The 20000-nt window shown below is 41.6% G+C and overlaps 1 protein-coding gene across 1 annotated transcript in view; it reads left to right on the top strand.

Moving 5' to 3' along the window:
* Positions 1–1018: 1018 nt before the first annotated feature.
* The window catches only part of chrna8 (cholinergic receptor, nicotinic, alpha 8), a 31464-nt gene continuing 12482 nt past the window's right edge, over positions 1019–20000 (top strand). Inside the window, exons 1-4 of the mRNA XM_030787725.1 lie at positions 1019–1074; positions 5012–5150; positions 15466–15510; positions 17737–17846. Of these exons, the coding sequence (XP_030643585.1) occupies positions 1019–1074; positions 5012–5150; positions 15466–15510; positions 17737–17846 (350 nt within the window). The remainder of the gene's footprint in view (positions 1075–5011; positions 5151–15465; positions 15511–17736; positions 17847–20000) is intronic.

Here is a 20000-nt window from a genome sequence, read left to right as displayed (position 1 = left end):
CAGTGTGAATGATGTCAGGGCAGTTTGGTCTTGGGAGTCTGGAGGAAGATTAGGTAGAATTTATGGGCTGATATTGCAGTTTTTTTTTTTTCTGTTCAGCTTTGAGTTGTTGTTGTCGTATTATAAAGGCTTAGCGCGGCAGAAGTCGCCATAAAAGGTTTGGACTGAAAAGAGAACGAAAGGGGGGAAAAAAAAAACGGTCACATATTTCTCCTCCTCCTTCACCTCCTCACATCCTCCTCTTCCCAAAAGATACAATCAGAGAAGAGATATGAGCTCTTTTCTCTTTTTCTCTCTATCTCTCTCTCTCCCTCTCTCTCTTTTCCATTCATCTCTTTCATTTTTCTCTCTGCCTATCCATTTAGCTCCTCTTCTTGCTTTCTTTCTTTTTTTCTCCAGTCTCCTCTATGTTTCCCACACTCTCTTTTTCCTCTCTCTCTCTCTCTCTCTCTCTCTCCTTTGATCTTATCAAATCTGCATTAAAACCAGTAACGCATGCCAATCACATGTTCAGTTCAATCATAACATCTTCCCACATCTCAGTTCTAGATCTCCATAAATTCCTTTGAGCATTGGTTGGTGGGCCTGATTTCAATCAGACATTGATTTGAGGGGTAGCCAGCGGCCGTTTAGCCCTTGGCAGTTGCATTTTGCAATAACCATCTATGGTCTTTGAGCTGGTTTATGTATCTGAAAGACTGAGGATCTGTTCTCTAACGGTCTGCATGCAAATATAATCTCTATCGGTGCGTGCTGATTGGCGCAGATTTGAATATGCAAATGTGTGGTCTCTGTGGATTATTCTCATATTTACTTATGTTGCTTCTATGTGCGGGAGGCATCGTTTTGCGCAATAACCGTTTGTGTTTTACATGCCTGGAAAGCTGGAATGTTATTTAATGGCGACTGTAGTTAGCAACCAAAGTGCAAACATTCATAGTAACACGAACACCCTCGTCAGAGAAAGAGAAAACTTTAATAAGTAATGAAAATATAACTAGTGTAGACGTGCCTGCTAATGGAAGTTTCACACTCACTTCCCGGGTGTACTGTCAAACCCCCCCCCCCCCCTCTTTTTCTCTCTCTCTCTCTCCCCCTCTTTCTCTCTCCCCCTCTCCCCCTCTTTCTCTCTCTCTCTCTCTCTCTCTCTCTCCCCCTCTTTCTCTCTCCCCCTCTCCCCCTCTTTCTCTCTCTCTCTCTCTCTCTCTCTCCCCCTCTTTCTCTCTCTCTCTCTCTCTCTCTCTCTCTCTCTCTCTCTCACACACAACCATTTAGTATACACATGCGTATATCAGACCTATAATTTACACGCTTAACTCTAAACATGTACACAAATTTTGATCCAACTCTGTACTGAAACTCGGCTTTAATCGTCGCAGCTTGAAATGAAATTTTAAAAGCTAAATAGCACCGCTGACCAAACACACAAGCAGATTCAGCAATGACTGTTTCATAAACACCTGCAAATTTGCGTTGTTTGCAATTTTGGTTTTCTTCTTCTCCTCTGTTTTTTCTCATTTCCTTACACTCATCCACGTGCCGCTGTGTTGCTGAGTGTGCAGTCTTACCTTTGATGATAAACCTAAGCTTATGCAAGTTTAATGCGGCTTAGCACGTATTTTTCAGTGAAGAAACTGTGAAGAGAGAGAGAGAGAGTCAAAGGGTGATGTAATCTGTCCATTGTTTCCTCTGTGGTGATTTTTGCAATAAATCCAACGGAATATTCGCTTACCACGGAGCTCAACACCACTCCAGGTTGCCATAGCGCCCAAATGGAACTCCCATGGAGGGTTTTTTTTTTTTCCTTCTGGTCTTTTTTTTTTTTGTCCAGGTAAATCATTTCACCCACTCTTCTCATCGATTGTTCTCCTGTTCTCACCCTCTTTCTGCCCATAAACAGAGCCATCAACTTTCTTTTCTTCTTTTCCTAGTTCATTTCTTTCTTTTTTAGCTCCAGTAAGTTGAAGCTAAACATCCTGTACAACTAGACTTCTCTTTTTCTTTCTTTCTTTCTTTCTTTCTTTCTTTCTTTCTTTCTTTCTTTCTTTCTTTCTTTCGAGAGAGGTCTCCCAGTGTTTTCTGCCCTCAGGGTGTCTGTTTTCTGACACTATTATGTCAGTATGAGATAGTCACTGTGCCAGTTTTACTGCAGCAGAGAGCAAAATGAGAAGTGTTATGACATCATCCGTAGCTCTGTCACACACCATCATCATCATCAACAACAACAACAACATCATCATCATCATCATCATCATCATCATCATCATCATCATCATCATCATCGTGATCAATATCATCATCATCAACAACAACAACAACATCATCGTCATCAACAACAACATCATCATCATCATCATCATCATCATCATCATCAATATCATCATCATCAAGAACAACAACAACATCATCGTCATCAATATCATCATCATCATCATCATCATCATCATCACCAATGGATCTTTTGCTACACTGAAGTCAGGGACGTTTCTGGAAGTACACTTTCCCGTCCACTATCTGTCTGTTTACTTGGTGCACTTACAGTTCAGTAGTGTTTCTTTTATAGTGAAGGAGGAAAAAGATGGGAGTATAAAAGAAAGAAAATAAACAAAAGAAAAAAGAAACGATACAGAAACATGATGAGCAGTGATAAGTCACCAATAATATCAAACTTTTTTTTATCAGTTTGCAGTTTAGTTTTTGACTTTTTGTGTTTCTGTGCAGGTGACAGATATGGTGTAAGCGTTGTGGAGAGTGTGTTGTGTTAGGGTTTGTAATCAGCTGTGTGTGATAAAAAAAAAGTCAAGTTTAGTGGAGAAATTCAGCCAGAAGGTTTTATGCCTCGTAACACAACGCTGAGAGCCAAAGAGACATCACGCCATGCACTAAACTCTGATTCCCGAAGGATGACATCTGTCAGAGTCCTACTGCGTTTGTGTGTGTGTGTGTGTGTGTGTGTGTGCATGTGTGAGTTTGTGTGTGTGTTCAAAGGTGTGTGTGTGTGTATGCGTGCGCGCATCTACATATGTGTGTGCATCTCCATTTGTGTGCGTGTGTGCGTGAGTGTGAGTGTGTGTGTGTGTGTGCGTGTGTGTGTGTGCGTGCATGTGTGTTGATGTTTACGTCTTGACATTAATCCGATTTGGAATCCCTTCTGTGCGAGCCCGGCTCTTTCTTCAGAATGTCCCATCTGAACCTCACATGCCCAAAGAGACTGAGCTGAAACACTAATCTGATCACAGCGTCGTGACAAACGTGGTCTGTTTAAGTGTTTTTGTCTAATTAACTTTCCTCCTTCATTTTTCAAAACCTCGGGAGAAATGAAGTGTGTTACTGATGTAAGTTATTATTACAGCTGTATTATGAGACTGAAGCCTTCCCCCGCCGCTGTGTAGAATGACATGGTGGGGGGGCGGGAGTGGGGGGGGGGGGGCGTAATTATTTAAATTAAGCTCTAGACCAGCAAAAAAGTGACAATAAAAAGAGACAAGTATCAGTGAACAGAGTATAATTTATTCTATCTGTGAAAAGAACTTCTTGCCGTTCGACGCGGATGTTCCAGATCAAAATCGAGATCTTTCGTCCGTAGAGTTTTTCTGCCTTTTTTTTTTTTTTTTTTGCAGTGAATTATATTTGTATATGTAGGACACCGTGTTTGGGTCACAAAAAAAGAAAAAAAAAAGAAAAAGAAAAGTTTACTTTCTTGTGTCTGGGGTGCTGAGTTTCTGCCAAAGTACTCCACGGCAAAAACCATAATCCTGAAATCTCTTGTGGAACAGCCAGACATAATTATCTGTACTTGGATACCTACATCTATGGCTTCAGACACTGCAGACTGACTCAGCTCCTCAAAAACACTCCCATAATTGCTCAGCGAGCTTTTGGTAATGAGTGCTGTCATTTGTCGATTCTATATTCATACTCATATTTGTATTCCTGTTTTAGATTTCAAGAGCTGTCTTCAGCATCTCTGCACGCTGCCAGTAGCTTCCGGAACAGGAAATCCGAGGCGTGTCTCTCAGTCAAAATATTTGCTTGAATCTTACTACAATGCAGTAAAAAAAAAAGATTAATTACACTTGTAGTTAATATATGACTGACTGACTGTTCGTAAGGCTTGTAAATCAGACTTTAGGAGATGAATGCTTAGCATGTATTAGGTTCATGCACGATTCAGTTAACAGGTTGTGAATTTTAAGCATCGTTGCTATGACAGACTGACACGGAGGAGAGGTTTGTGGGTTTGCGTTGTCTTTGCATCAGCGGTTTGATTTAATTATTCATTCATATTAAACAGATTCAGTCATCTGAAGAAGCGTGGTTGCCTTTGCAAAAGCTATGCCCTTTTCCCTCTCTCTCTCTCCCTCTCTCTCTCTCTCTCTCTCTCTCTCTCTGTCTCTCTCTGTCTGTCGCTCGTGAGTCATTTTATTTGTGCACTTACGTTTCTTTTGCTGGAAAACAAATTATTGTAATGCTTATGACACTTTCTTAAAAAGAGAAAACAGCAGATCATTCTCTGAATTTCATATCCTGGAGTAACCGAAAAAGATATGAGCATTTCATTCAAGTAGGAGCATCTGACTTCTGAATTTATGTCTTGGACATATTTCTTTGTCAATTTGTTTATATGTGTTTTTTTTTTTGTCTGTTTTTTTTAATAGTATTGAATGTAGGTTTTCAGCTCATAAAACAGCTCTGCTATGTCGTCACGTCAATTCTGTCTTTACTGTTTCATCAATAAGCTTGTTTTTTTTTTTCTTCTTTTCTTTGAGTGCGAGTCTTTATCAGGTGGACAGCATTGGTGTCCCTCAGGGGAATAAGCTCCAATTTCACAGCTGTCACTCAGATCTTGTAGCAATAGAAACCAAACAATCAAAGGGCCAAGCAATCTATAACTTGACCAGTAACATCCATGCCCTCTCTGTTCTCTCTGTTCTCTCTTTCTCTCTCTCTCTCTCTCTCTCTCTCTCTCTCTCTCTCTCTCTCTCTCTCTCTGCTTGTCTGTCTCTGTAGACTCTTTGCAAGGAGAATACCAGAGGAAGTTGTATAATGAGCTGATGACCAATTATAATCGTTTGGAGAGGCCAGTCCTCAATGACTCCGCCCCCATAGTGGTGGAACTGGGCCTGACCTTGCTGCAGATAATAGATGTGGTAAGTGTGTGTGTGTGTGTGTGTGTGTGTGTGTGTGTGTGTGAGTGAAAGTAGTTTGTATGCTACTGTGACATTTATGCAAATGTTTGTCTATTTGACTGTCTTTGTTCTAATAATGTATATTTTATTCATATCCGTTTCTCGCTCACTGTCATTGAATGAATTCCGGATTTGGATGCATGGCCTCTCAACCAGTGAGGACCCATAGCAACTGTGTGTGTTTTTTTTCCTCCCCCTTAGAAATCTTTCAACTGTGTGTCTGTGTGTGTCTGTGTGTGTGTGTGAGCGAGAGAGAGAGAGAGAGAGTGTGAGAGAGAGAGAGAGAGAGTGTGTGTGTGTGTGTGTGTGTGTGTGTGTGTGAGAGAGACAGAGAGACAGAAAGAGTGGGAGAGAGTGTGTGTGGGTGTGTGTGTGTGGGTGTGTGTGTGTGTGTGTGCAATATCCCTGTAGACCTCAGCATGATTTCATCCTCCATTCCAACATGAAAATTCAATCAGAAAGTGCTACAAAAACCCTCTCACACACACCAAATATATACACACTTGCCCAAACCCATTTCTCTCTTACTCTCCACCCCTCACCCCCTCCCTCTCTCTCTCAGTCTCCTTTTCTCTCCCCCCCCCCCCTCTTTGTTTCCAGGTGAATTTGCAGTCAGAGAAGTTGTCTTAAAGTGTTCCATGTACTGTGCAGTACACACACTCTCACAGAGGCATGTCTTAGCATTAAGTACAGTGGACACGTACACGTACACACACACACACACACACGCCTGTGAGGTATCTCTGTTCCAAGCTTGCATTCTGCCGTGTAAGCTGTCAAAGACCCTAGATCCTAAATATGATATACTATGTCTACCTCTCCGTAAAGACCAGAACACCAACACACTTCAAAGAAACGGATAAAGCATTTAGTTATGGGCTTCTTATGGGTGCTTTTCATGTATGATATCTGTGCATTATTAATGTTCAGACCACCAGAGAGAATGTAACATGACCCCTTAGACTCCACTTTGAATTCAGAAATAGATCATTATCTCTCTGTGGCCGTTCTTCCGTTCTTTTTAGAACTTTCTGGATCATTCTGAGAGCGTCACCCGCAAATTCAAAGCTAAACTTTTCTTCTTCTTCTTCTTCTTCTTCTTCTTGAAACTTCTCCTGATTGTATTATGATAAGATCAAGCTATCAATCAGACAATGACACAAACGTAATGAATTTCTAATCCAGTAAAAACCCATGCAGATTAATAAAAAATCATTTTAAACTGTTGGTTTGGTTCTGTTTGCTACCACTGAGTCCAAACTCTAAAATTCTGTTGTAAAAAAGCCTCCGGTGATAAAGTCAAACAGATGCATAACATGGTGCTGAAGAGGTGTTATACCTTGACCCTTAAAACTCCTGTCCATTCAAAAACTGTCCACTCAGGGCTAAAACCACTCCGAGCTAAAGTCACCAGTCCTTTTCATGAGACAGTTCTTGATTAGCTTGATCAATGTGTCAAAAACTTCTTAGTGGTTTTCAACCATACCTTTAACCTGATATACCACAAGTACATGCGAGCAAAGAAGTGCCCTACGACTAGATTCATCACTGAAATTTGATGCGGGGAGTGCAGCCAAGGTTCTTCTGTCTGACTTAGCCGCGTTTCAGTATTACACAACGTGCTTTTATCATAAAAATAGGCTTCTAAACTGTTTTCCCCAAACTTCACCTGAGTGGACCTGACTGGCTTCCTGTTTCAAGCTTACGAGGGGTCGTTCAGCAAATTCACAGTCGCACGCCTGTCTGTTGGGAGCGCCAGGCTTTGCGGCAGCCGTTCCGGCTCTAGCCATGGCTCCACTGTTGCGCAGATGGCGAGCAGCCCATAGGCTACGGCTGGGAAGCTGTGAAACTGCAAACGCATGGCTTCCTCTTAATCAGTTTAGAAGCTGGGGGTGGCAGCTGCTTCATCGCACCACTAAGCAAATCTCGTGCATTTGGAGAGGGGGGGTGGGGAGGGAGAAGGGGGGGGGTGTCCACAGAGCAAGAGAAAATGAGGGAAACCCAGAAACAAAGTGGAAGAAAAGTAAACGAGTTGAACAGAAGAAGAGCAAAAGAGAAACGTTGAAACCTAACAGACACGCAGCCACAGAGCTATTGAAGTAGATGAAAAATTGACGTTTTTGATATATTTTATTTTGATATATCTTATATTTGTAATATTTAAAATAAATATATAGATTTTATAGTAAATAGCTCTTTTGTTTCAGACAGGTAGAGATCAATCAGACAGGTAAAGAAATAATTGATCAGACAGGTAAAGAAATAATTGATCAGACAGGTAAAGAAGAGATGAAATTCTACCTCACTGACCTGCACAAGAACTTTAATAAAATATCCTTCTGAAATAGTTCTCGAGTCTCAAACATGCAATAAATAAATAAATAAATGAATAAATTAAACAGATTTCTTATCTTCACAGAGAATTTTATCATACCCTTGTTCTCAGTTCTCAGCTCAGTTCACCTCAAATCTGGGAACAGTGGACTGTTACAAAAAATATACTCTTAGAAAATATGACCATAGATCGTAGAGAGACACATACCCTTTCATGTTCTGAAGCGTACGGAGTGAGAAGAGAGTTTGATTGGAGCAGCAGAGGAAAACATATGTTTAGATGATGCATGTGGCTTGAAGTATGAGGCTGTCTAAGGGTACTGTAACTTACGCAACCCTGTTTTTTTTTGTTTTTTTTTTAATGTGGCTAAGGTGATGTTTGGGGTTAAACGCTTTACATAAGAGGTTTCTGAAGATCTCTAGTGATCAGTGTTTGAAGAGAGAAGCATGATGGATGGTGGATATACCAAAGGAGTGTCGGAATAGCGTGCACCATCTGCTGGCTCTAAGGGCGAACGCGGGACAGGTCAGGAAACTGGGTTAGGTCTCACTTACCGTCTGCCGCCCTGAAATCAACAGAGGATGAATGACCTCTCTTTTCCCTCTGTCCTTCCCTCTCACCCTCTCTCTCTCTCTCTCTCTCTCTCTCTCTCTTTGAGATGCTTGAGGGGTTTGTGTTGTCCTCATATGATAAACCTGTCCGGATTTGCACTCAAAGAAAAGAAGTTAAAATAAGCAATCTGTTCACAGTTCTTTTGTTTAAATATGCAGTTAACTGGGGTGTTGGTGCTGAGAAATAGGAACCAATGAAGGGAAGGAGTGAAAGAGAGAGGAAGGAGATTGACAAAGAGAAACAAGGAGTGAAAAAGTAAGAGATATCCCTAAAGACGGAGAGACAGAGTTAGAGAAACAAGAAGAAGAGGAGGGGAAAAAAAGAGAGTGATAGACTAACAGAGTAATGTTTTGTATGTGTGTGTGTGCATGTGAGAGAGAGAGAGAGAGAGAGAGAGACGGAGAGAGAGAGACTAAGGCAGCTGAGGCCTATTGTCATTCTTCTCCGGTGTTCGTTTCTTCATATCGTTTAGTCACGGCAAGACTCATTTCTCCCTTTTTATCATGTCAAATCCCGCATTTTCTTTCTGTTGAGAAACGTCAGCAATTACGCATAATCATCTGGAATCTCAGTCCGTTGGATGTTCCGTCTTTTTTGGCTTGTTCCAGTTGACGGATTCAATTTGCGGTTCTCTGGAGCGTAAACGCGGCGTTCTTACTATCTCAATATTATCATACAGCTGACACTCATGAGGTTGCTAATGGAAACAGATTGTTCTCATATTGCACGTCTTTTCCATTCAATGATCCGGAAGTATCTTTACCCATGAGAGCATTCTGAAAGCATCCTCTTACTTGTTTATCGCTGAATGAACGCATTCCTCTTGGTATTATTGGTTGCACTTGAACCGCAAGAGAGATGTCTAACACGACGTGAAGGGAAGGCCAGTAAACAGGTTCATTTGGCCAGTGAAGTGATGACATGACAGTGTGAGAGGAAGGCCGGTCGTTGGTGTCCAGATCTGAACTGGAAATCTGGCACCACAAGCGAACGCCAGAAGGTACTGGTTAGTATCAGGCTGTTTAATTGGTCCACTGAAAATATTTCTAAGTTACCAGTGGCCTACATTTGTTGATATTTGTAACTTCACGTTGTCTTTGTAAATATATTTTATGTTACTAAGCCTCGCAATCCCCTTTAACCAATAATGTTTTCAATTTTATTATTTTTTCTGATCCCTGATCCCACCTGCTGGTTAATACGTATTAGCAAAGATGAACTGAGGCACAAAAGAGATTGGAGAAAAATAAGAGAAAATCAGTTCAGAGAAAGCGATCGCTGCTCCGTGTGCGAATTCGAAGGGTTTATTTGGTGAGGTTTACAGTGGAAGAGTCAATGATTTTTTTAGTCCAAAGTACTTACTGTCTTCAGAAATGAGTTAGGAGGTGATTCTACGCAACACGTGGATAATATTAGGCACATGCTTTTTCATTTCCTCCGTGTTTCTTTACCAAGACGCATTTATGATAACTTCACATGCCTTGTAAGAGATGTTAAGTCTACATGTATAACGAGCTCTCAGGTCCTCCCATTCTCAAGTCGTACTGTTAACATCGTTAGGAGGCCTGTTTGCTACAAACAAGATCTCATGTTTCTATCCTAATGAAAAGTTTCTGCAGAGATTAAAAACTGGATTTCCAGTTAAGTACGTAAAACGGGGAGATATTCAGTTTCTCCAGAAATGAGGCTAGGCCAGTAGGCTATTTGTAGGGAGATGAGGGGGGGTGCCAACCCCCTTGTTAGCAAAAATGACCAAAATCCATCCCCCTTGTTGACCTGCCAATCCCCTATATACTTTATAGAGTAGTGTCAGTGACCATTGGGCCATCCCTCCGTTAGCCACCGGGCCATCCCTGCTGTTAAAAAATAACAAATCACTGGGTTGGACAGAAAAAAAGTGTTTCATTCAGTTGTTTGTTCTTTTGTTTATACAGCGACTAAGCACGTGCTGGTCGGGTTTCCTCTGGTATCAAAGTCTTCTAGTCCAGTTTGATGTTGTTCACGTAAAGTTGTTTTAGAATTATTTATAAATGCGTCGAATTTGTACGCGATCAAATTTGCAATCGAATCTCTGTGACCTCGTGACCTTTTAGTATACACCTGTGCGGACTCGAGGTTCTGTGGGTTCCATGGGAAGGCCAGGCAGATATTCACCATCAGCGCTACCGTCTTTGACGTTGTGGGCAAACGCACTCAAAATCAGACTGTCTTTGCTAAGTAAGCTCCGCGGCTTAGTGACAATGTTACAGTAATAAATTTTGAAAAACCGTAAGAAGATTGATAATACACACTCTGTGATTCCATTGTCCCGTTCCACATTCATGCATTACACCGCATCAGTGGGTTTTATCCTCCACTTTCATTAAAAGATCAGCTTGAAGCAAAATACAAATGCAAATTGGGGCTATTCATGTCAGTTTTTTTTAAAGCGCATCAAGAGATGATATTCCACATAGATGTATCACCATAATAGAGTGATTAGAAAACTATTGAACTAGTCAACCATTGATTTAAAAAAATAAATAAATAAAAATCAGTAATTCAAACGAAAATTCTCAAAATTTCCTGGCTGCAGCTTACAGACTTTGAAAATTCTCTATATCAAAGAACAAAACGCATAAAAGCATGAAACACATAAAACGGTAACATTTATAGTAATTAGGCTGTCTGCACTGGGAACTTTCCAGTAATTTTTCATGTCCTTTTTAAGACTGAAAAATGTAAGGGATCCAGTCTCACCGGAGGCCATGCCTAAGAATGAAAGACACTTCTGTTTTCTTCCCCTCTCTTCCTTCCACTGTTTCTAATACATTACAGGAATGAGATCTTAGGATGTGTTGTGGAGTTAAATCTGTCATTTTTTTATTCTTTCCCTCCACTTTCTTATGATGAAGAGGATAAGAGTGAAGGATGACACAGACTAAGAGATGAAAAAAAAGGATGGAAAAAATAAATAAATAGTATCACATCAAACGCCCATCGGATCTGTGCCACTTCACTGAGTTACGGTTGGCCTCAGATGTGACATGAGCAGAGGAAAAGTTTTATTTGTGAATATGGGGTGAGCTTTGAATCAAAGATTCATTCCTTAAATGAGTGAGGAGAGTCTAGGAGAAAAGATGGAGATGATCTCACTCAGGTTTGAAGCTCTCAAGTGTACTAACATATGGAGAGAGAGAGAGAGAGAGAGAGAGAGAGTGAGAAAATGAATTCACATAGTAATGTGATTATGTGATTGTTGTGTCATAATAGGCTTCTTGAAACGCCCCGTAGAGTTCTTCATAGCTAACAGTCTTATGACATCACAATAAAGCTACCTCAGTGGGAGTCTGAAATGTGATATGACATCACAGTCCCTGCTTTTAAATAATTTAACATTGTTCTAGTGGAATCAGGTCCAACCTTAAACCGTATGGGTTGATCTAAAACTGGGAAAGTAAGAAAGAAAGTGAGAAAAGTAAGAAAAGGAAGTAAGAAAATCAACCCCACAGTGAAATCAGACGGGGATTGCTGAACCCAACTTCCACTTGATATGAATAACAATCAAAATGAAAGTGCAACTGAAAGTTCTTCATTTCTATTTGAAGACCGTAGAGTGCAAGAACAATTAATACGCACAGACACGATTTTATTCAGCTAAACAACTGTACATGAATAAATTTTACTTTTTACTTTTAATAGCTAGTCAGAGAGGCCAAAACGTGTAACCATTTCCAAGCTGTTTCAGAAGAAGGTCAGTGGTTGGTAACAGTGAGTGAAGTATATAGTATAAAATGACTCGCTTTTACATTAAACCTTAAGACGGTAAAAACGATGCCGAAAAGTTGAGGGAAAATGAGTGCACATATAATACTGTAATCTAAGACATTTACGCCTGTCTCGTTGGGGGCAGGTCGAGTTTCAGCTGGTGCTTAGGGGATTTGACAGGGAGGGGTTTTCTGGATGCCTGGAAAGGGACACCACCGAATGTTGTAGCCCTGTGGGTAAAACATGACTCAGCAACGTCTGAACACGGAACGTGTGAACGCATCCATATGTTGTGATTTCCATAATGAACTCATGTTCTGTTTTTTTTTTTTTTAAGCTATATAGATAGATATACCAGCTCTGGAAAAAATGAAGACACCGCTGCAAAATTCAGTTTTTCTGGTATTACTATTTATAGGTATGTGTTTGAGTAAAGTGAACATTTTTGTTTTATTCTGTAAACGGACAACATTTCTCCCAAATAAAAATATTGTCATTTAAAGCATTTATTTGCAGGCAATGACAACTCGTGAAAATAACAAAAACCATACAGTGTTGTTTTCAGACCTCAAATAATGCAAAGAAAACGAGCTCATATTCATTTTTAAACAACACAATACTATCAATACTGATCTATATTTGGTGGAATAACCCTGATTTTCAATCACAGCTTTCATGCGTCTTGGCATGTTCTCCACCAGTCTTTCACATTGCCGTTGGGTGATTTTATGCCGTCCCTGGCGCAAATATTCGAGCAGCTCGGTTTAGTGTGATGTCTTGTGACCATCCATCTCGACCATCTTGATCACATTCCAGAGGTTTTCAATGGGGCTGAGAGCTGGAGACCTGGTGGTCTGGTGGTCCCCCCATCCACACCTTGATGGACCTGGCTGTGTGGCATGGAGCATTGTCCTGCTGGAAAAACCAATCCTCAGAGTTGGGGAACACTGTCAGAGCAGAAGGAGGCCAGTTTTCTTCCAGGATAACCTTGTACGTGGCTTGATTCATGCATCCTTCACAAAGACAAACCTGCTGGATCCCAGCCTTGCTGAAGCAATCCAAGATCATCACCGATCCTCCATCAAATTTCACAGTGGGCGGGAGCCACTGTGGCTTGTAGGCCTCTCCGGGTCTCGGTCTAACCATTGGACGACCAGGTATTTGGCAAAGCTGAAAATTGGACTCATTAGAGATGACCTTACTGTAGTCCTCTTCGGTCCAATCCTCACGGTCTTTTGCAAACCTCAGCCTGGCTCTGCTTTGCTTCTCATCGATGAGGGGCTGTTTTTTTTTCTGGCTTTGCATGACTTCAGCCCTGCCCCCAGGAGCCTGTTCTGAACCGTCCTCGCCGTGCACTTCACCCCAGCTGCCGTTTGCCATTCTCATTGCAGGTCACTTGATGTCATCCTACGGTTGTTGAGTGAAATTCGAATGAGTTGGCGGTCATCCCGGTCAGCGGAAAGTCGTTTTTGCCCTCTGCCGGACTGTAACTTTGTCGTCCCCGATGTCTGATACTTGACCTTGTTCTTATGAACCGCTGTCTTTGAAATGTGAAGGATGGAGGCAACCTGACGCTCACTGTATCCCTCTGCCAGAAAAGCCAGAACTGAGCCCACCTTTTCCTCAGTCAAAACATTTTCTTTTAAACTCTTTTGGCATGGTCAATAGTTTTGGTTTTTTTTTTTATTCCAATTACTTTTGAGGTAGTACTTGCACTGTTTTTGCCATCCAACTGGTCCTGCTGCAAGAGGATAGTGATGACCACAGGTTTTTGGTTTTTATGCTTGTCCTCATTAAATAAGATTTGGTTCAGGTGATCACCTAATCAGTACCTCATTAAGGAGAATGAGCTGTGCTTGTGATGGAATTCAACAAACACTAGAATGGAATGGCTGACACACATGTAATGCAGATGCTGATTTAAGAAAAATTTGGAGTGGTCTTTTCATTTTTTCCAAAGCTATACACACACACACACACACACATATATATATAGTTCTAGTACTAACTATGTCATGTACTTGAGATTTCTTTTTTTTTGACGGACCCAAAAGATAAAGAAGTGTGTCACCAGACAGACATCCTCTGGTTTGTTGTTTTTATTTAAATTTTATATGGGACAGCTTGCATGTTGGAATGTTTCTGCGCGTTCCCATGCCAAAATCGCCTGCAGTAATGGCAGCCAAAATGAGATACTGGTCTTTTTAAGCACAATTTTTAAACAGCGCGTTCGGGGGGGATGATTTTACATGCCAAGGACGGGGTCTCCTTCAGAGACAGCTGAGTCATAATCGTTTTGGGCAGGAATTTTCAAAGCAGTTTTTTGACATTTATAAAAAAAAAACAAATAAAAAAACGCTTTTTATGCAAACGCGCAGTCATGAGCATTAAATGAGCCTGTGCTTATTGAAGTGATATAGATTTTTTTTGTTCACCGGATGAGTTTTTTTGTTTTGTTTTTTTTTCAGAGTCGTGTATTGTTTTGTTGTGCTGTATTTGTATTTGCTCAGAAACACGATTAGACTTAGAAGCGACTGACATGTCTAACTAGTCGTCGCCACACTCGTGGTGTGCTGCGTGTGGTCTGCTCAACAGTTTCGTCCGGGGGGGTTTTCACACCTCGTCCCGGCTCTGGCCGACGAGCCCCCGATCTGCTGACGTTAAAATACCTGGTGGGCCGCCGTGAACTTCACCAAAATACATGTTTACTCTCATCCTAAACACTCTGCAAATAAGCCCACCCCTCTCTCTCTCTCTCTCTCTCTCTCCCATTCTCTTTCTCTTTCTCTCTCTCTCTCTCTCTCTTTCTCTTTCTCTTTCTATCTCTCTCTCTCTCTCTCTTTCTCTTTCTCTCTCTCTCATAAGATCAAGCGATTATGATGTCGTTTATTTTCTGGGGTCTTTTTATCTTGATTTTTTTTTTTTTAAAAAAATCCATATTTTTATTTAAATAAATTGACTCCCTAGAGTCCAATACGACCTCTGCTCTCTGATTTACGTTATATAACGTCCATCAAACGCAAACGTCGTGCTGACGTTTAGTTTGCGCACGACTTCCATTAACTCCAGATCCCGATTACGAATTTAATTGCGTAAACCCAAAACAAAGAAAAACAAAGGCTGAACACAGAAGATGTGCCCGTTTTTTTTTATTCTATTCCCTGTTTAAGTTTCTTAAGGTGGAGTCAAAATGGAAGTGGCTATCTGAACGCACGTCAGTGAGCATTAATGTCAGGGCTCAGACCATTTGACTGCAGTATTCATAAGGTCTTTATATCTGTTTTTTTTTTTATATACATAATATCCCCATTGTGATGGTGATTGTGGTATTGTCACATAATTGCTATGGTCAGATTGTCCCATTCACACGGTGTCATGCCATTTTCTCTAGCCCTTATCTCAGCGGAGCAAAAGGTGTGTGTGTGTGTGTGTGTGTGTGTGTGAGTGTGTGTTTGAGTGCTCAGTTGGCAGCATTGAACACAAGTGGAGATTGTGCAGTATTAAAAGCAATCTTCCCTTGAGGCCGTTCCTCAGTATTAAATCTATTTCTCTCTCCCCCCCCTTCTCTCTCTCTCTCCGTAGGATGAAAAGAATCAGGTCTTAATTACAAATGCCTGGCTACAGCTGGTGAGTAAAAAGTTTGTTCCTCTGTGTGTCCTACAATCATTTCCAAGTCTAATCTCTCTCTCTCTCTCTCTCTCTCTCTCTCTCTCTCTCTCTCTCTCTCTCTCTCTCTGTCTCTCTCTCTCTCTCTCTCTCTACCTTTGTGCCTCTCTCTGTCTCTCTTTCTCTTTAATTTTTCAATGCTAGTCGACTGTGACATTCCCCAAACATCTTGTTCCGCAGAGGGCATAGTTCCACGTGCCTCTTCCTTCCAAAAGACGATCATTGAGCAGACATTTCCCAGGAGACCAAAACAACATTTACAATTGAAATCAGCCATTCGTCCGTGGGCTCCCATGACAAAAGTCCCTTACAATACCCTCACATCCCAACCAAACCCAAACACACCGATAGGCAGTAGGCGATTTGTAGGGGGATGAGGGGGGGACGCCATCTCCAATGTTAGCAAAATGACCAAAATGCATCTCCCTTGATAACCTGCCATCCCCCTATATACTCTAGTGTCAGTGACCTTTGGGTCACATATTAGCAGTTGTTTAGATACATATTTGGATATATAATGTCACAGGGGTGTTACAGACAGTCATGTTGTTATTTGACTGCCCTGACGTCCTGCTTTGTTGTTTGTGATTCGCCAGGCTAGATTTGTTAGACTGTTTTATTGTTAATTCACTAGTGCCTTGGTTTGTTGTTTCTGATTTGCCATCAGTCAATGAAGGAGCATTATAAAGCAGTGTATAAACTGGACCCAGATGTGCTGATACAAACAGGCTGGGATTTGGTTGACTGTATTAATCCATTCATTTGAATTCTCTCAGTGATGGATTTAGGCTTACTCAGACAGATCAGTTTTTGGCTGGAGGGACAGGTGTACAAACCGTATCTGAACACAGAGAGGAGAAGAGAGCGTTTTTGTTTTTGTTTTTGTTTTTGTTTTTCTCGCCTTTTTATTTGCGGTATCTCAGCGCATGGCCTCTCATGTAGTGGAAGCTTGTGTGTGTGTGTGTGTGTGTGTTTGTGTGTCCATTCATGTGTGCATGCGTGTGCATGTACATTTGTGTGTATATGTCTGTGTGCGTGTGTGTGTTTGCGTGTGCATTCATGCATGTGTGTAGTTTGTGTGTGTGTATGTGTCCACGTACGGGGGCGGGGACCGAAGTCTGTCCCCCTGGGAGGGGTAGGTCCACTGGCTATAACATCTGAGCTCTTCAGAGCAATGGACAAAATGTGATTCTTACACTTCATTGCTTTACAGGACATCCACCACATGAACACACTCTCATTCTTGCACCCTGTCGCACGCGCGCGCGTGTGTGTGTGTGTGTGCATACGTGTGTGCATGCATGTGTTGGTGTGTATGTGTGTGTGTGTGTGTGTGTGTGCACGTGTGCATGTGTATGTGTGCGTGCGTGCGTGCGCGTGCGTGTGGGTGTGTTTGTGTGTGTGTGTGTGTGTGTGCACGTGTGCATGTGTATGTGTGCGTGCGTGCGTGCGCGTGCGTGTGGGTGTGTTTGTGTGTGTGTGTGTGTGTGCACGCGTGCGTGTGCATGTGTATGTGTGCGTGCGTGCGCATGCATGTGAGTGTGTTTGTGTGTGTGTATGTGTGTGTGCATGTGTTGGTGTGTATGTCTGTGTGCGTGTGTGTGTTTGCGTGTGTGCATGCGTGCGTGTGCATGTGTATATGTGTGTGCGTGCGCGTGCATGTGGGGGTGTGTGTCTGTGTGTGTGTGTGTGTGTGTGTGCATGCGTGTCTTATGGAGCACGAGATGAGATCAAAGCTTGTCGGACTGAGCCAGAAACCTGTGACCCTGACCCTGTCTCTCAGAGGAGGTCAGAACTGTAGGAAATAGAAGATCAGGTGTTAAAAGGAAACACACATAAACAGACATGAACATTGCCTCCATAAAACAGATAGGGTCAAACACATGTGGAAAAGGCTACTTTTTTGGCCACAGCATTTTTTTTCCCGAAATACATGTATTTCTTTGTGTGTTTGCTTGTATATGTACGTACGTGTGTGTGTCTGTGTGTGTGTGTGTGTGTGTGTGTACAAATACTGAACCACATAAACTGTCCTCTCCCTTTTCTGAGTAAAAAATCTACAGTATATTAATAGCTCAGAGATAGCTCTGTGTGTGTGTTTGTGTGTTAGTGTGTGTGTGTGTGTTTGTGTGTGTGTGTGTGTGTGTGTATTTGAATTAACAGACAAACTCTGTTTATTCTTGGCAGTCATGGAACGATGTTTATTTGACTTGGAATCCTGACAATTACCCTGGTGTTCAGAACCTACGCTTCCCATCCAGTCAGATATGGACCCCCGATATCCTGCTTTACAACAGGTAAAACACACACACATACACACACACACACATACACACACAAACCCATACTCACACACACACACACACACAAATATTTGTACAGTGCTAGTTGGGGTTTACCGTAACGTAACCATTAACTTACCAACTTAACCAAACCATAACACGGAGAAACATTGGAACTTTTAGTTCTAAAACAGGCATATATTCATTTAAAAGAAGTTTATACTTGTGGTAATATTTAAACATCTGAAAACACGTGAACTTGCACACACACACGTACACACACACACACACACACACACACCTTCCCCATACATACATGCACTCAGACAATCTTTCTCTTTCTAGCTGAATCAGACACACTAATGGTGCTATTGTTTATCCATCCCACATACTCCATGTAAGACTGTCTTAACAGAGTGTGGCCATTCACTGTCAGGTCAGATTTCTCCCGGTCAGTTAGCAAAAACTCCCCACTGATTCACCTGGAGCCTGTTGCCTCAGGCAGGCTTTACTCAATAAACTACAACCCCCATGAGCACTCTCTTTAGTCCCACAGCCCTTTAATGTAACAAAGTTGGGCAAAGTCCAGATATCTGCTGTCAGCGTGGCTTACAGTATGGGTTAATTTACTTTCATCTTCATCCAATGTGTGTGTGTGTGTGTGCGTGCGTGCGTGCGTGTATATGTGTGGTGTGCATGTGTGTGTATATGTGTGTGTGTGTGGGTGTTTGTACCAGTGTAAAAACCTAGCCCTAGGCAAGGAACACTCACATGGAGAGGCTTTTGATGATGGATTAAGACAGCTGGACAGCTGCTGATGTGTGTGTGTGTGTGTGTGTGTGTGTGTGTGTGTGTGTGTGTGTGTTACCTAGATAAGACACTCTAAACCTCAGATTTTTACAACTCTCTTGATAATATCCATGTGCATCCTGAATATGGATCTTATATAAGGCCTCTTTAAGTAGTGATTAGAAAGAGCAGGTTTAAACATTTATACGTATTTATATACATATTCATACATATTTTTCCCAGTCCCACAGGCCTCTTATATATTTTTTATACATTTTCGAATTAATATGGACCAGCAAAACCATATCGCTCTTCCATCCTCCACTTGATGGAAATACCTCCTCAAATCTCTCACAGTTACAATTCGAGTTGTCACAGCTGACTGGCGGTAAATTCTGCTGTCTTGGCCGCCGAGAGAAAAAAAGAAAAAAAGAAAAAAGATAAGATGGGGGGGAAAAAAAAGAAAAAAAAACCCGTCAGAAACGAAACGTCAACAGTAATATTACAGATATGAATCTGCTTTTTGCCGTCATGCGTGTGGGAGTCTGCCACTGTCTGCATTGTCTGTGCATAGGGAAGATAGTTTTAGTGCTTAGAGTACATAGATTACTAATTTACATAATGTTCTCATATCTTTCAGTGACATGCCTTGTGTTCTAGCGACTGGTCAGATGCGTAAAGAAGGTTCATGAATGACTGAAGGTAGTCAGTTGTTGGAAGTTTTTTATTTAACAAGTGGGAATGAGCTTCGGTTCTCTTCTTTACCTTTTTTTTCCCCCCCGGGTTTCTTCATCCTTGCAACCGGTGAAACCAAAAAAGAAAGAAAGAAAGAAAGAAAGAAAGAAAGAAGGAAAGAAACTCGATAGATAAACAGAAAACTGTGAGGAAAGGCAAGTACTTGTTAGGGGGTTGTTTTTTTTGGAGGGGCATAAAAATAAAAGTAGGTATGCATGTTTGTGGAGGGAGAGCTCAACATACCCCCAACCCCGGGAGACGGGGTTTTTTTTTTGGCATAAATGGGTTTGACTCATCGTTTTTTGCGGTGACTGTCCTTATGAAAGAGAGAGTGGAGAGGAGACCATTTAAGGCTGCCGGGAGGGAGGCCGAGAATCAGACACAATAAAGTAGTTCCCAGATCCGCGAGCATTTTGGCACATACTTTAACAGCCCGTATGTATCTCTCTCATCCCTCTCGCTCACATTCTTATCTGCACCATGGTCACAAATTTGCAACAGAATATAAGGCTGTATCTAATGAAAAGAGGAATCGGTGTTTTGCGTCAAGGTTTCAACTGTCTGGCTGGCACTGGAAAAAAAACGGATGGGATTCGTAAGGCAGCCTCCACAGGGAGGTTAAAATAAAGAAGAAGGAAAAGGATA

This window comes from Chanos chanos, chromosome 11 (assembly GCF_902362185.1).
Source record: "Chanos chanos chromosome 11, fChaCha1.1, whole genome shotgun sequence".
NCBI lineage: Eukaryota > Metazoa > Chordata > Actinopteri > Gonorynchiformes > Chanidae > Chanos > Chanos chanos.
Note: the sequence above shows the minus strand (reverse complement) of the source record. Positions and strands in the feature narration are given on the sequence as shown.